General features: G+C 47.5%; 1 protein-coding gene across 1 annotated transcript in view; it reads left to right on the forward strand.

The window, feature by feature from the left end:
* Nucleotides 1–463: 463 nt before the first annotated feature.
* Nucleotides 464–14,381, forward strand: part of MBOAT2 (membrane bound O-acyltransferase domain containing 2) — a 109,208-nt gene continuing 95,290 nt past the window's right edge. Inside the window, exon 1 of the mRNA XM_057743227.1 lies at nucleotides 464–561. Coding sequence (XP_057599210.1) covers nucleotides 487–561 — 75 coding nt within the window. The 5' untranslated portion in view covers nucleotides 464–486. The remainder of the gene's footprint in view (nucleotides 562–14,381) is intronic.

Here is a 14,381-nt window from a genome sequence, read left to right on the forward strand (position 1 = left end):
GGCCGGCCGCCGACCTCGGGCAGGGAGGAGGAGCACGCGCGGGAGGAGACGGAGAGCCCCCGCACCCGCCGCGGCCTGCGCCCGCCGCTGGCCGCCCTTCGCCGCGGCCGCACGGCCCCTTGCGCCCCGGGCCGGGGCCTGGGGTGGGGGCGGGGCTCGGCGCGGCCGGCGCCCTCTGATTGGCTACGGGCGTCGGGGCGCCGGCCGCGATTGGGCCGCGGGGCTGTCTGGCGCGAGGGCGCGCGAGGTGGGGAGGGGGCGGCTGGAAGCTGCTGGAAGTCAGGGGGCGGGGCGGGCGCGGGGGCGCGGGGACGCGGGGACGCGGGGGCGCGGAAGGAGGGCCGAGCGGGTCACCGCCCCCGGCCCCTCCCCGGCCCCGCCCCGCGCGCTCCGACCGCGGGCGGCCAGGGGGCGGGCGCGCCGGCTGCATCCCCATCCTCGGCGTCGCCCGGCGGCAGCGCGGGCGGCCGGAGCGCCAGGCCGGCTATGGCTACCGCCAGCACCACGGGCTCCACCCTGCTGCAGCCCCTGAGCAACGCCGTGCAGCTGCCCATCGACCAGGTACCCGAGGCGGCCCCGCCGGCGTCGCGCCCTCGCCGCCCCCTCCGCGGCCGTGCGCCATCCGCGGGGAAGCCGGGACCCGGGGCGCGGGCGAGGGGAGGGGGCGACCCGCCGGTTGTTGTCCGCTCGGCTCCGGGCGCCGGCGGCCCTTCCCCGGCTGCCCACCCAGCCCCCACCCCGCCCGGGCACCGACGTGCGCGCGTGCATGCCCGGCCCTGTGCCCCGCCGCGGCAGCGCCCGACCCGGGGCGTGCGTGCACCGGGCGGCCGGCGATCGGAGGACCGGGAGCCGCTTCCAGTGCGTGTGGGCACGGGTGCAGACAGTGCGTGGAAAGGCTGGGCTGTGGGGCAGCCGGGGCGTCTGTGCCCCGCGCGCGTGGCGCCCGATGCTCCGCGGGGGAAGGATGGATGTGCCTAGGTGGAGGGTGCGCCGGACACGACGTGTGTGGCGTGGAGGAGGCCCGCTCGGGGGTCGGCGACCGGCTCTTTGGGACAGTTTGCGTTAAAGTGCGGCTTATTCAAGAGAGAGAGGCAACAGTTTGGAGGAAGGCAGAGGTTGTGAAGAAAAGTCAAAGTGAGTTTATGATCCCAGGGTTTCTAGCGGAGAAAGTGGCAACCTTGTAGATAGATGGAAGGACCGCCCACCCGCCCACCCCCGCCTCAAAAAAGCATTTGACACAGTGTAGAAAAGAGTGACATCTAAGTCCTCACTTTGAGTTTGCATGAAAGGCCTAAGGGGTATTGAGAGATACACTCTATTGTGATGGGGAAAGCAGCGCCATTTTTATTCAGAAAAGAAAGTTTGGGAGTATTTGTCAGAGTGACATTCAGGGTCGTTGGGGGGGGGGGGGGGCGGGCAGAGATCATTGCTTTAGCCCCAGGCGAGAGGTAGTTCACTGAAAATTTTGCTTAAAATTATTCCCAGTGGACTTGATCTAGAACTGTTTGCACTTTACAAGGGATCCTGGTTCACTGTCCTTCTCCCGAAAGTGTTGCTGTCATGGATGTCATCAGGGGTTTCGTTTATAATACAGGATTCCTCTGTGTCCAGACTGCGTTTCATAGCAGCAAGATGGGAAACAACCCCGGTGTCTAACGGTATGACACGAAGTGCTTTGTGCTTGTATTCTAAAAAGTGGAATAGACAGAAGTATATCCAATGAGAATAAAAAAAATTCTACCTCTGTTCAGATCTGAATTCCTTGCTTATATTTCAGTCATAACTGTTGGTTCTTAGTAAATACCTATCCCCCGTACCTCTTCTTGGATGACAGTTATAATGGGAATTCAAGTGCCAGTAGTGACATGAATCGCATATATAAGAAGGTAGTCTTCTCTGTTTATTAATAAACTGATCAGAACTTAGCATTTTTCATCTTCTCAGCCCTGTGGAGAATTCTCACTTTTCTGAAGCGAAGCACAGCGTATGGCCTTTTAGTGTGTTACAACCTTCCTTGACTTAAGTAGGTTGCTGCCAGGGTATCGGCAAATGCAGGGTAGGTATCCGTTTAACAATTGTTTCACCAGTGAGAGCGAGAGAGATGGGCCTGTAGCTTTCCACTCATTTTAGGGAACGGATTATGCTCTCTTCTCCCCCCCCACCCCCATTTCTTTCTCTCTCTCCCCATCATGGTGAAATATTTTCTCTATTGTGCTAATAATGCCTTTTAATTTATATAATGCCTGCGACTTTAAAAGTGATTTACTATAATGAACTCATTTAAAAATCTTAGCAATCCAGAGCAAATTCTTTTCAGTGCTGACATAGTAGCAGAAGCAAGGGAAGGTGACAGGACTTAGAATTTTGACTTTCCTCCTTTATTATCTGCAGGTTTTGATTTGGTACCTTAGACACCTTCCTTCTCTTGAGAGTATTCTGAATTGGCATAGCCACTTATATTTGGGGTCGTTTTGTCTTAGCAAGTTTTAAGAATATTGGGTTAATACCATACAAGCCTTAACTTTTTATGGTGATAATAAACTGTTTCTCTGAAGCACCAAAGAAGTGACTTTTCTGCTGATAAAGCACTCGGAATAACTGAAAACTCATTTAGTAAAATTGGATGAGTAAGTAGTCATTGAGTCGTTATTTTGAAGTTGAGCAAAATAGAAATTAATTTTGGTAACATGTAAATAATTGGGCCCCAGTTGAGAGAAAGCCTAAGAATTAGTTGTAATCAGATAGTGTGATTCAACAGGAAAAAGACAAATCAGGAAATGAAATGTGTAAAAATATAACTTGTTAGTATGTTAATTTGGTACGTGCTAATTAACAGTGTTTTGAAAATTTATGAAATTATAAAAGCAGTTGTTTGATGTCAGAGGAAGAGAAGGACCTTAGAGCCAGAAAATAGTTTAACTTTTTTACTAGAGTGAGTGTGGAATGTATGAAATGATAGAAATTATTGGTATGTATGGAATATAAGAATGCAGGTTGCAGGGTCAGGTAGGAGAGAAAAGAGGAAATGTGTTGCACTAAGACCAGGAGAAGCAGCAAAAGATCTTGCCTGCCTCAGGCTCTTAGATTCTTTCACCTTTCCTGAGAATTCCAGAGTGACCTCGAGGTAACCATAGTATTTTTTTTTTAAATAGTTTTTAATTTAATTTAATTTTTTTCTTTAGGAACTTTTATTGAGATACAATTGACATACAATAAACTGCATATATTTAGTGTGCAATTTGATTTTTTTTTCTTATTAGTAATGTATGTGTGGCAATCCCAATCTCCCAATTCACCCCCCTGCCCCTAGCTTTCTCCACTCGATGTCCATATGTTTGTTCTCTACATCTGTGTCTCTATTTCTGCCTTGCAAACCGGTTGATGTGTACCATTTTTCTATATTCTGCATATATGTGTTAATATGTGACATTTGTTTTTCTCTTTCTGACTCACTTTACTCTGTATGGGTCTCTAGGTCCATCCATGTCTCTACAAATATCCCAATTTTGTTCTTTTTTACAGCTGAATATTATTCCATTGTCTGTGTGTACCACATCTTTTTTATCCATTCATCTATTGATGGACATGTAGGTTGCTTCCATGACCTGGCTATTGTAAATAGTGCTGCCATGAACATTGGGGTGCATGTGTCTTTTTGAATGATGGTGTTCTCTGGATATATGCCCAGCAGTGGGATTGATGGGTCATATGGTAGTTCTATTTTTAGTTTTGCAAGGAACCTCCCTACTGTTCTCCATAGTGACTGTATCAATTTACATTCCCACCAACACTGCAAGAGCGTTCGTTCCCTTTTCTCCACACCCTCTCCAGCATTTACTGTTTGCAGATTTTCTGATGATGCCCATTCTGACCGGTGTGAGGGGATACCTCATTGTGGTTTTGATTTGCATTCCTCTAATAATGTGACGTTGCACAGCTTTTCATGTGCCTCTTGGCCATCCGTATATCGTCTTTGGATAAAATAGTTATTTATTTCATATTTGACTGCATGGGGTCTTAGTTTCGGCATGCAAGATCTTCACTGGGATCTTCATTGTGGCATGTGGGATCCTCCAGCGCATGTGCTTCTCTCTAGTTGTGGCCCGTGGGCTCAGTAGTTGCGGCCCATGGGCTTAGTTGCCCCATGGCATGTGGGATCTTAGTTCCCCGACCGGGGTTCGAACCTGCATCCCCTCATTGGAAGGCGGATTGTTAACCACTGGACCAACAGGGAAGTCCTGGTAACCCTAGTATATGTTCAGTAGGTCTTATATTTAAATAAAAATATAAAATCTGGTATTTTAAAAAGTAAACTTATTTATTTGTTTATTTCTGCACGTGGGCTTTCTCTAGTTGTGGAGAGCAGGGCCTACTCTTTGTTGTGGTGCGCGAGAGCAGGGCCTACTCTTTGTTGTGGTGCGTGGACTTGTGGTGCGTGGACTTATTGTGGTGGCTTCTCTGATTGTGGAGCACAGGCTCTAGGGCACACAGGCTTCAGTAGTTGCAGCACGTGGGCTCAGTAGTTGTGGCACACAGGCGTAGTTGCTTTTTGGCATGTGGGATCTTCCCTAATCAGGGATTGAACCTGTGTCCCCTGCATTGGCAGGTGGATTCTTAACCATTGCGCCACCAGGAAAGTCCCCAATGATGCTTTTAGATGGGAAATATTTAGCACCTGATGTTTCCCCTTTCTAGGCCTTGCATTCCAGGCAACTTTATTTCTAAGGCGGTCAGTTACCATTAAAGGGATATATGGGGGCATTTGGACTAAGGGAGAGGCAAGGGCCCAACGGGCTATTAAGACAACAGATGTCCTTGAACAGAATCGTATTATTTATTTGTTAGCTACGTGGTGTTTTTTTTAAAAACCCCAACATGCGTACCAAACAAGAGAGAATAATTATGTGTCCAGATCAACCTATTTTTTTAAAAGAGGTTTTTGTTTTTTAACCTCAACATACATATTCTATTGCGTTTGACTTACCTCACCTCTGAGTTATCAGGCCGAGGGGCTCTCCTGCCCTCTTCTTCCTCCCTCTCTTTACCCTTCCTTTCTTTTCCTTTTAAACCATTTTTCTTTCCTTATTTCCCTTGATGCTGTAATTACGATGAAATTGGAGTAAGATTCCCTGGTGACGTGATGTCCGGGATGGCATACTTGGCCGACAGCCAGTGAGGGATGAAGCTGGCCGCCTCGAGCAGTCCTGTTGTTTTAGAGATGGTGTGCTCAACTTTGGGGGCGAGGAGAGGGGCATGAGGGAGACTCAAGGTATTTTGAAAGGTTTGGAGGAGGGAGGAAGAGGACCAGCTGTTGTAACCAATCCTGTAACATCAGGGAATAATTATCACAGGTAACACCTTGTAGTTTACAAACCTCTTTCACATGTGTTATTTTCCTGCCTCCTCACAGCACCTTATGAAGTCAGATAAAATGCAAGGCCTGAAGTATTTTAGCTTCAGGTGTATATGTACCTACGGTATTAAGCTTTTGAGTAAAAGATCCCTTTTAATTTATAGTCTTAACATGTGGCAAATCATGTTGGTAGATCATTGTTTTGGGTACAGGTTGCCAGTGCATTTTTGGAGGATGGGGTGGAGAGGAGGAGCTTCCCCAACGCTGAAGTGCTGGTGACGATGGTTGGGGTGGGGAAAACCACGTGCGTACACAAGAGAGAATCCTTGTTTCCTTCTTTTGGATCATTTTGTTGATTGACGTTTCTGTGTATTCTCCCCTGCCCCATACCATGTGAACAACCAACGAAGTGAAATGATATATTAGGGAAAAGAGTAGTTTGAAACATTAACGGCTTTAATCCTCTTACAAGTCTGTCCTGTGATGTACCCCATTTTATAGATGAAGAAATAAATGATGTTTTCAGTTTTGAGCCGTTTTAAGATCTTGACTTTTAGGAGAAGGAGGTGAATGGCAACAGAACTAGCAAATCAAAGGCCTATTTTATTTCCATGTTGCCATTTGAATGCTTTAGGTTTTGGACTTAAATATTTAACTCATTTGTCGCTCCTGTCTACTTTTACACCTGTAATGAGCCTCAGCCTTCATCCCGAGAACGCTGCCGTACTGAGGCAGTCTGCTGGGAAAGATTCCTTTACTCAGGAAGGCATATGGGCCTGAGAATCTTGAAGCTGTATTTTGGGCCCTGTCAGTTCACTAATTTTAGAGACGTCACTTTACATAAATGACTCTCCCCCTGTGCAAAATGTGTGTTGCACTTAGTTTTAAAATTCCCATGATTCTGTGTTTGTTTCATCAAGCTGCCCCAAATTCTTTTTGGACTGAGTTGGAGGGAATATAAATATGAACTCAGGGGAGGAAAATGGACTAATAAATTTTGAAGTTTTGAGCAGTGAGTTGAAACCGCCTCTCTGGTTAAGGACCACGTGCCCTAAGTCGTAGTCCAGGCCGGTTTCCCTGTGTCTGTTTCCCTTCATCCATAGGAAGGAGTCATGCCATGGTGGTGATTGGTTTGGAACCAGAGTCGACCACCCTCGTGCTTGTTGGCAAATTACTGTATATTTCTTTAAGGCCCAGTTTCCTCATCTATAAAATAAAGATAACGCACAGTAGCTGTTTGTAGATTATTGTAAAGATTAGAACACAGAATCTATGGAAAGTACCTGGTTCCCGCTGTGTGTTTGCTGCATGTTCCTTTCTTCTTTACAGATGATGAAATATTTGGAATTTGTCTTCTATATTTCTTTTGGGAAGTTAACATCTCTTCATATATATTCCATTTTAAATCTGTAGGACTTCCTTTTTAGGAAGGGAAATATCGGGCTCAAGTTCAGCCCTCTCCCCCATGGAGTGATTAAACTAGGATTAAAATCTTGTTTTGAATTTGGAGTCAAAAGTGGTTTTTCTGCTTCCTCACTGTTCAAGAGTTCTTTGTCCCCTGCTTTAAAAATGCTTCCTATGTTATTACTGCCTCGACAGGTACAAATAACCCTAGCCTCTGTTTTTTGGGCCCATCAGGGCTGACTTTCCAGGGAAATAATCAAAACAGCTCACACACAGCTTTGGCCTGCAGTCGATTTAACAGGTGGGATTCTAGGCTCATACAACTTGGCAAGATTTCTTTAAAATAAAACAAGCTGTAAACAGGACCCCCAGAAGAGGGATCACTTAATGATTTTATGAATGGCAGGGGTCCTGCTTTGGAAAATGTGTAGGGTGTGGAAAAGGGGAGGGGTAGCTGATGTGTGAAAAGATAGAATTTGGATTTGCTTATCAAGATCCTCACTGTTCTTTCAAGGCCACATCCAGTGCACCTTGCATATGAATCTTTTCCTGAATCCCATCTGATGTGACTGTTGTCGTAGTTGAACCACAGAAGCATTTGGGATTTGGCAGTGTTCTGGCATTTGTATTTTGCTTAATGTTGTGTGTATCCATCAGGGTTCTGGTAGGAGACGGATTGAACTGGGTAACCAAGGAGACTTTAAGAACCATTTACCAAGATGTGGGCAGATTTAGGGAAATCAGCAAGGAATAGGATGGTCTCCCAGGACCAGCTCCTCTAGGCCTGGAGGGGCAAGAGGAAGGAAGGGCAGAGCCCTAAGGGGGATCAGAACCCCACGAGAGAGCTGTAGGCGCTCCCGCCAGGAGGAGCTGTGGCCCCCAGCAAGGGACCCAGCCAGCCTGCAGCGGGCCTGAGGGAGGGGGTGAGGGGAGATGAATACCCCACCCCCTCCCATCCTCTTTCCTGCTGGTGCCTCCTTCAGAGGGCACGTCGGTGCTCTGGGGGCACAGAGTAAAGTGGAGAGTGGGTCTGGGGGCCGTTCAAATCCCAGGCAGGACATTGTGATTACGGATACGACCATTATGTCTTGTTATTCTTCTCTCTACGTGATGAGTACGGATAAAAGCCCTTTCATCTGGCCCTTAATGCACATCCTCATTCTGTCTCTTTCTTCTCAGTCACACATTTTGAAAGAATAGTTGAATCTTGCTTTTCCATTTTCCTAATTTCTGTTCACAGAAATTATACAGCCATTATAATCAGGCTTCTGCCTCCAACACTAATAGCCACGTCCAGTGACAAAACTTTGCCACACGTAATACTGATTGGTTACTTCTTGCTTAAACCTCTTCCCAGCTTCCACGCCGCCCTTTGCAATGCTTTTTAAAGTGTGGCTCTGAGACCACTTGTATCAGAAATCAGGTAGGATTCTTGTTAAAAATATATATATTCCCAGGCTCTTCCCAGACCTACCAAATGAGGGCCAGGGAACCTACATTTTTAACCAGGCTCCTTCTTACCCCTCCTTCTCCTACCATCAGAGGTAGAGAGCTACCTGGCTACTTTTTTAAAGGTTCTCCATATTATTCAAAGGTTATAAAAGTGTGATGCATTTTTTAAATGTTTGCATTTAACCAGTTAACTTGTAATCTCTAGACTATAATGCAGGGTAATTGTGCCGTTGACAATATAGTCATAATATTTGGGAAAAATAAAATTGATAGTGCACACCAGGCAGCGTGGCCCTGAGTTTTTAGCTGAATGATGTGCTTGTCTCTTTCCAGTCCTGTCATTGTATCTCTAGTGACCGTATGTATAACCTCGTGTGAGAAAGTGTCAGAAATCTAACTTTGGGGTCCTTCTGGACCGGGAGGGCTGCCCTGGGAGAGGCCTGCCCTGGGAGAGGCCCTGCCCCACCGATTCTTAGGCCTGCTTACCTCTGGGAACCCCTGGCCTAAAGGAGAGGCCTGGAAGCTGCCGAGTATGGTTGCCAGCTCCTTTTCTGTTATTCAGGCCCCTTCCCCACTTTGGCCACCCCTCACACACCCACACGGTCTCCCCACAGGAGAGGAAATTGCCAGAAGCCACCATACGTGTGGAGGTGGCAGGCTGGAAGTTAAATCCTGGTCTGCTGCCCAAAGTACCTGCATAACCAGTTACTTAAAGTTCCCTCAATACATTTTCCTGTCTTTTAACTTCATGCCTTTGATCAGACTGTTTCCTCTGCCTGAAATCCCCTCCACTCTCCTTTGGTCTGGCAAACCCATGCTTTGCAATATTCCGCTAAAGCCTGTGCCTCCTGGATGAAGCTATTAAAGATCTGTCCCATCCTTTCCAGTCACTCACCGCTCCCTGTTGGGCCTCTTGTGTGTGTCTAACATGGGCACACGTGGTAGGAAAGTACATACTGCTGCTTGAGGCTGTGGGCATCCTGGGCGGAGCCCCTTCGAGGAGCTGTTTCTCCAGCCTCCCAGGCGGTTCTGCAGTGAGGCTGGCGCTGTGGAGGAAACTCGGAGAGAAGACAGGCAGTCGTCCTGCTCAGCCTCTGTCCTTCCCTCTGGGCTCCCCCAGCCTCTCCCGCATCTTCAGAGCAGAAGCGCAGCATCACCTCCATCTGGCTCTGTCAGGAAGGGGGTAAGGGGCACATGTTGGGGGTCTTTGCCCCTTTCCACGGCTGCCTGTCAAGTGTGTGTATCCTCCTCGCTCTCGGAAGTAGTGGTCCGAGGACCCCGCCTGGCTGGCAGTGATCGGGCCGCCCTTGCCCTTGTCCGTCGGGGCCTTGGGGGAGTTGCCTCCCTCTTTCCCTGCTCTGATAGCACCTGCAGCACTTGGTCTTTTTTTTTTTTTTTTTTTTTTTTGGTTACTTCGCATGCCTCCCTGCCAGGCTGTAAATCCCTTAAACACAGGGCCGCCTCTCACTCAGGTTTGCCTCCCTCGTGCTCAGGACCGCTGTTGGCACAGAGGGCGTTTGGAGTGAGCGGGCCGCGTGGCAAGGAGCACAGACCAGCCCAGGTTCTGATCATCGCTGACGAGCGGGGCGGTCCAGGCACGGACTGAGCTCTCCTGAGCGTCAGGTTCCTGGTCTGTATCGTGGATGAGGTTGGCATCAGGGGTCCTGCGAGCAGAGGGCCGAGCACACGGCAGTGGGAGCTCAGTCCGTGCTGGGTATTGAGCCGCTTTTCCAGGGCTTGCAGAGGACCCAGTGCGTGTGTCCCTCGGGTGCTTCAGGATCTCTTTGCGCGTTGGCAGCGATGCGTTTTGCAGGCATTGGCGTGTCTGGTGTGTGCTGGACGGCAGGCTGGGTGCGCGGGACACAGAGGAGAAAGTGGCTCCCGTTTGATGCAGTGGTTCTCACACTTTTCAAGACAGCAGCTACCAGAGGAGTTGGCCATGTGGCCAGGCAGAGGCTCCCGGCCGGGGAGGTACGTGTGCCTGGTTTCTGAGCGGCCCTGTGCCAGGGGCTCTCGGGAATCCTCTTCCTGGGGACACTTGACTTTTTCAGCATCTTTCATTGGCACCCACGCCCTCCCTGGCTAGAAGGCTGATTGTGAGGCCGGGACAGCAGTGATGACCCTTCACTGGGTGGGGTGCTCCCTTGTCTTTTCAGCTCCATCCGTCCCCCAGCTAGCCAAGCTCCCCAGATCAGGTTCAGGGCACTGGGACTCGGTCTCCTCCATCTGGTCACCACTGTGTGTCTTCCTAGCTGTGCAGCCATGAGAGTTACAGGGTGCCTCTGCTGTGACGTTCACGTAAGGGGCTGCACGGTGCATCTCTGTGGGTTAGAAGGCAGCTACAGAAACCTTTTTGGCTGACTTTTATTTTCTCCAGGAGGCGTAGTTAAAAGGAGGTGTGCAAAGCATTGAAGAATTGTGAAGGAATGCGACGAATGATTTAGAGGAAAATGAAGATAGCTCTGCGAGGTACCAGTATCCCCAGCTAGACGATTACATTGTCATTACACTGTCGGGTGATAAGGGGTGATTGGAAAGAAGAGTTCTATCAGCATTGTTATCAAGATATTCGGAAAAAATAAGCCTTCAGAGTGCAGAATTGTCTTTATCCAGAAAGAACAAAGTTCTCTGCTTTCAGTGCCCCGCCCTCTCCCCTGCCGATGGGGCCCTGCAAGAGGACTCGATATTACCACTCCACTCCCATGTGCCCCAGCCAGCCAGTCCGGGGGAGCCTGGGTTTTGGCCCACAGCAGGTGTCATCAGGGGATCCTCCCTGGGTGGCCCGTGTCCTTGTGTAGCGAGGAAGCCAGGGGCTGGCCCAGCTGCCAACCAGATGGACCTCACTCTTCAGTGAAAGTCCGGGCCTCTGACCAGCTTGCCTTCTCGGCATCGGACAGAGATGTCACATACTTTCTATTTTAAGCCAAAATCCTATAGAAACTTTTTTAGAGGTTTTCTGGGCCAAACTAGATATCTGTAGAAGGTCAGAGTTGTACGTAATAGATACTTCTAGATCTATTTAAGTTAGATGTTACATTAAAATAAATAGCTCCCTGATTATACAAACAAGCAAAAAATTCTGAGTCCTTTCATTTTCTTTTCGAAGGTAGATTATGGGTAAAACTACAACATATGAAAGACATTTAAGTGATACTTATTAAAACTGGAGAGAGAGGCTCTGCCTTTTGCAAAACCACTGGTTTCAAAACCACTGGTCCTCTGCGTGTGCAATAAATAGTGATTGAGTTGAATGTATCTAATTTAACAATATTAAATTTCAAAGATAAATGTAAAGACTTGAAGTGAAGTTCTAGAAATTAACTGTGTGGGAGACTTGCCTGAGACCAGCATTAAATGTTATGAATAAACCCTGGGGGTTTCTGTTTACTATAAGGTCGTGGGTTAGGTGAAGTAGTTAATGCCAACATAAATTCCAAATTTGCGTGAGTACAGGTCGCCGGGCAAGGAATATAAGCGAATGTACATGTGGGTGCAGCCATTTTCTGAGGTGTACACAGCCCGACCGTCTGCAGCGCCCACGCCCAGCCTAAAGGGAAAGTCCCAGCTCACGCTTGCTGGTGCTTACCAGGGCTGATTTTCCAGGGGAAGCTGGACTTCTGGATTCTTTTTTTGTGATTTTTAAAGTTTTGGCTAAAATTTTCTTAAGTTTTCTTTTTTTGAACCCAAACAACGCAGCTAGGCCATCAGAAAGTAGGTACCAGTTTCTGTTATAGTTGATAATGGTGGTCATTTCAATCTGAAGGACGCTGTCCTCTTCTGAGACATTGAAGGAACCCTAACAGACCTGATTATAACCGTAGCAGGGCAGTCAGGGCTGCAGAAGGCCTGGGAACCATGTCATGGGATAGTTGAAGATGTAATTCTTGTGTTTCATCACTTAATAATTTCATCCTTAAATTGGCCAACAGGATTTCAGATTAAATTTTGTCTTCCTAGTTCTTGTCACTTGGAGAGGGTCATATCTTAGAAATAATCTTGAAAGTTAATATCCCATAAAAGTGGGAAGGTTGGAATTTCCTGCTACTATGATTTTATCCTTTTTGCAGATCCAGTATTTCAATTATTAACCAGCCTCAGTGGTCAAGGCTATTTTATGGGGTGTGACATTAAAAAAAATATGCCTAGCTAGTAGAGAATAAAGGTCATATTTGCAAGGGTCTTGATCGTCCGATAAGCCTGTACCAATTTTTCAGGTGTTTAGGGTGTGCATTGAATTTTGGCCGGCATATTTTATCTTGTGATAACTGTTCGGGCTTTGGAGTTTGTTTAATCTACAGTGAGTTTCACTGCGTGTGTTAGCGTGCCTTTTCTAATACTGGGACTGGCACAGCTGTTCATGTGAACTGCTTATCAAGAATAGAAGTGACAAAGATTTTTGGTGTCTGTGTAGAGCCGAGAGGAGAGAGGTACAGGGCAGCATAGAGGTACCCCTGGCTGGGATTTAGCATCTCTGGGGATGGCTGAGGGTCCTCAGTCTAAGGTTATTATCCTGCGATGTGGTCCCTTTTCCTTTTGAATAGTAGGAGACGAGTTATGTCGTCTTCTTTTGTTCTTGGAAAATGTTTTAAAAGCCACTGAGTAAAGGAAAATCTTGATGTATTTGGCATCACAACACTGAGCTTCAGCCTTCCATTAGATTTGAATGGAAATTCTGATAACTTGTCAAAATCAAAGAATAGAATTTTGGGGTATTGTCGGTATTGTTGGGTATTTGTTAACTTTTCCATACAGATTGGAAGGATTCATTTCTAAAGGTTCGGATTCCTTTTTAAGGTATACGAAACATAAATTAATACAGAAATAAATATGCTGTTCCAAGGTTTTGGGCACAGGCTCAGTTTTAGCACATAGGACTCTGAAATAATTTACAAAGTAATTTTGTTAGGAATGTGGCATCTGGTAGGAAACATGGGAGTCGATTTAGGAAAAAATCCTGCTTGGAATATTAAAGACAAAAGGATGTTGGGACCATTTCAGCAAAGACAAAATAGATTGGAATGGTGCCAGAAAGCTGGTCTCGGATTGTTTTCCTTTTTGTATTAATTTTATTGAAAGCAGGAACCTCTGGAAAATAATGAAAATATTAAATTGCTTTTGTCCACTTTGTCCCTGACTCCAGATTTGGTAAGTGTCCAGTATTGGAGTTTTAGCTCTTGTAAGTGAAGTGAAGGAGAATGTCAGTACAGGCCACGTGCTGGCTGGGCTGGTAACGTGGGTAGCAAGGAGATGAGCCGTCTTTACGTTGGGCAGTGAGCAGTGAGCAGCAGGGCGCGGCAGCAAGGGGACACCTAATGTGATGTGTATTAGTGTAAGTTATATGTCGGGGAAGGTGGACTGGATCAAAAGTAAGAGCCTTCTCTCACACCGGGACCCGCGTAAAGTAGGTATTGGCCGTGCAGAGACAGACTTGACAGGTTGGCGTCATTCTGAGAATCGTGGAGTTGGGACGTTTTAGTCTATAGTGAACGTTGTTACTTTTAGAACATTTGTATAAAAGGAAGTTGCTGGGTTATTGGTATCATTTTAGACGTTAGGAATGACCATTTTGGCAGTAAAGATGGGAAAGGTTATGTAGGTGTCATTGTTCATCGAGCACATGGTATAGGCCAGGGGTTTTCTTAGGCCGTGGGGAGATGCAGAGATGAGTGAGAGCTGGTGTGGCCCCTGAGCTTCTAGTCTAGAGGGACGAGGAAGACTGACACACCTGAGCAGCGTGTAGAGGTGTGTCGGGAGAGAGGTGTGGACGTCGTGTGTAAGGCTGCGGCAGGGAGTCCCACCAATGTCAGCGACCTTAAAGATAACAGAAGACTTGTTTTCTCGCATACGTTTTGATGTAAATGGTCCAGATTGGTGGATAGTTCCACTCCACCTGGTCTTAAGAGACCAGTGTTCCTTCCAGTGCATTGTTCTGCTACCTGGGGCCTTATCGGCCTAATTACGGTTGAGGCTGGTTTGCTGAGAGCAGTGGTCCTTAAGCGTGAGGTGTCATGAGAATCCCTGCAGCACGGGTTAAAACACAGATTGCTGGGCCCTACGACCAGAATTTCTGATTCAGTTAAGTCCGAGTTCGCGGGTGTGACAGATTCACAGGGGATGTTACCGCTCCTGGTCTTGCAGCCAGACCTAGAGAGCTTGGAGGGTTCTAGTGATC

This window comes from Hippopotamus amphibius, chromosome 7 (genome assembly GCF_030028045.1).
Source record: "Hippopotamus amphibius kiboko isolate mHipAmp2 chromosome 7, mHipAmp2.hap2, whole genome shotgun sequence".
Classification (NCBI taxonomy): Eukaryota; Metazoa; Chordata; class Mammalia; order Artiodactyla; family Hippopotamidae; genus Hippopotamus; species Hippopotamus amphibius.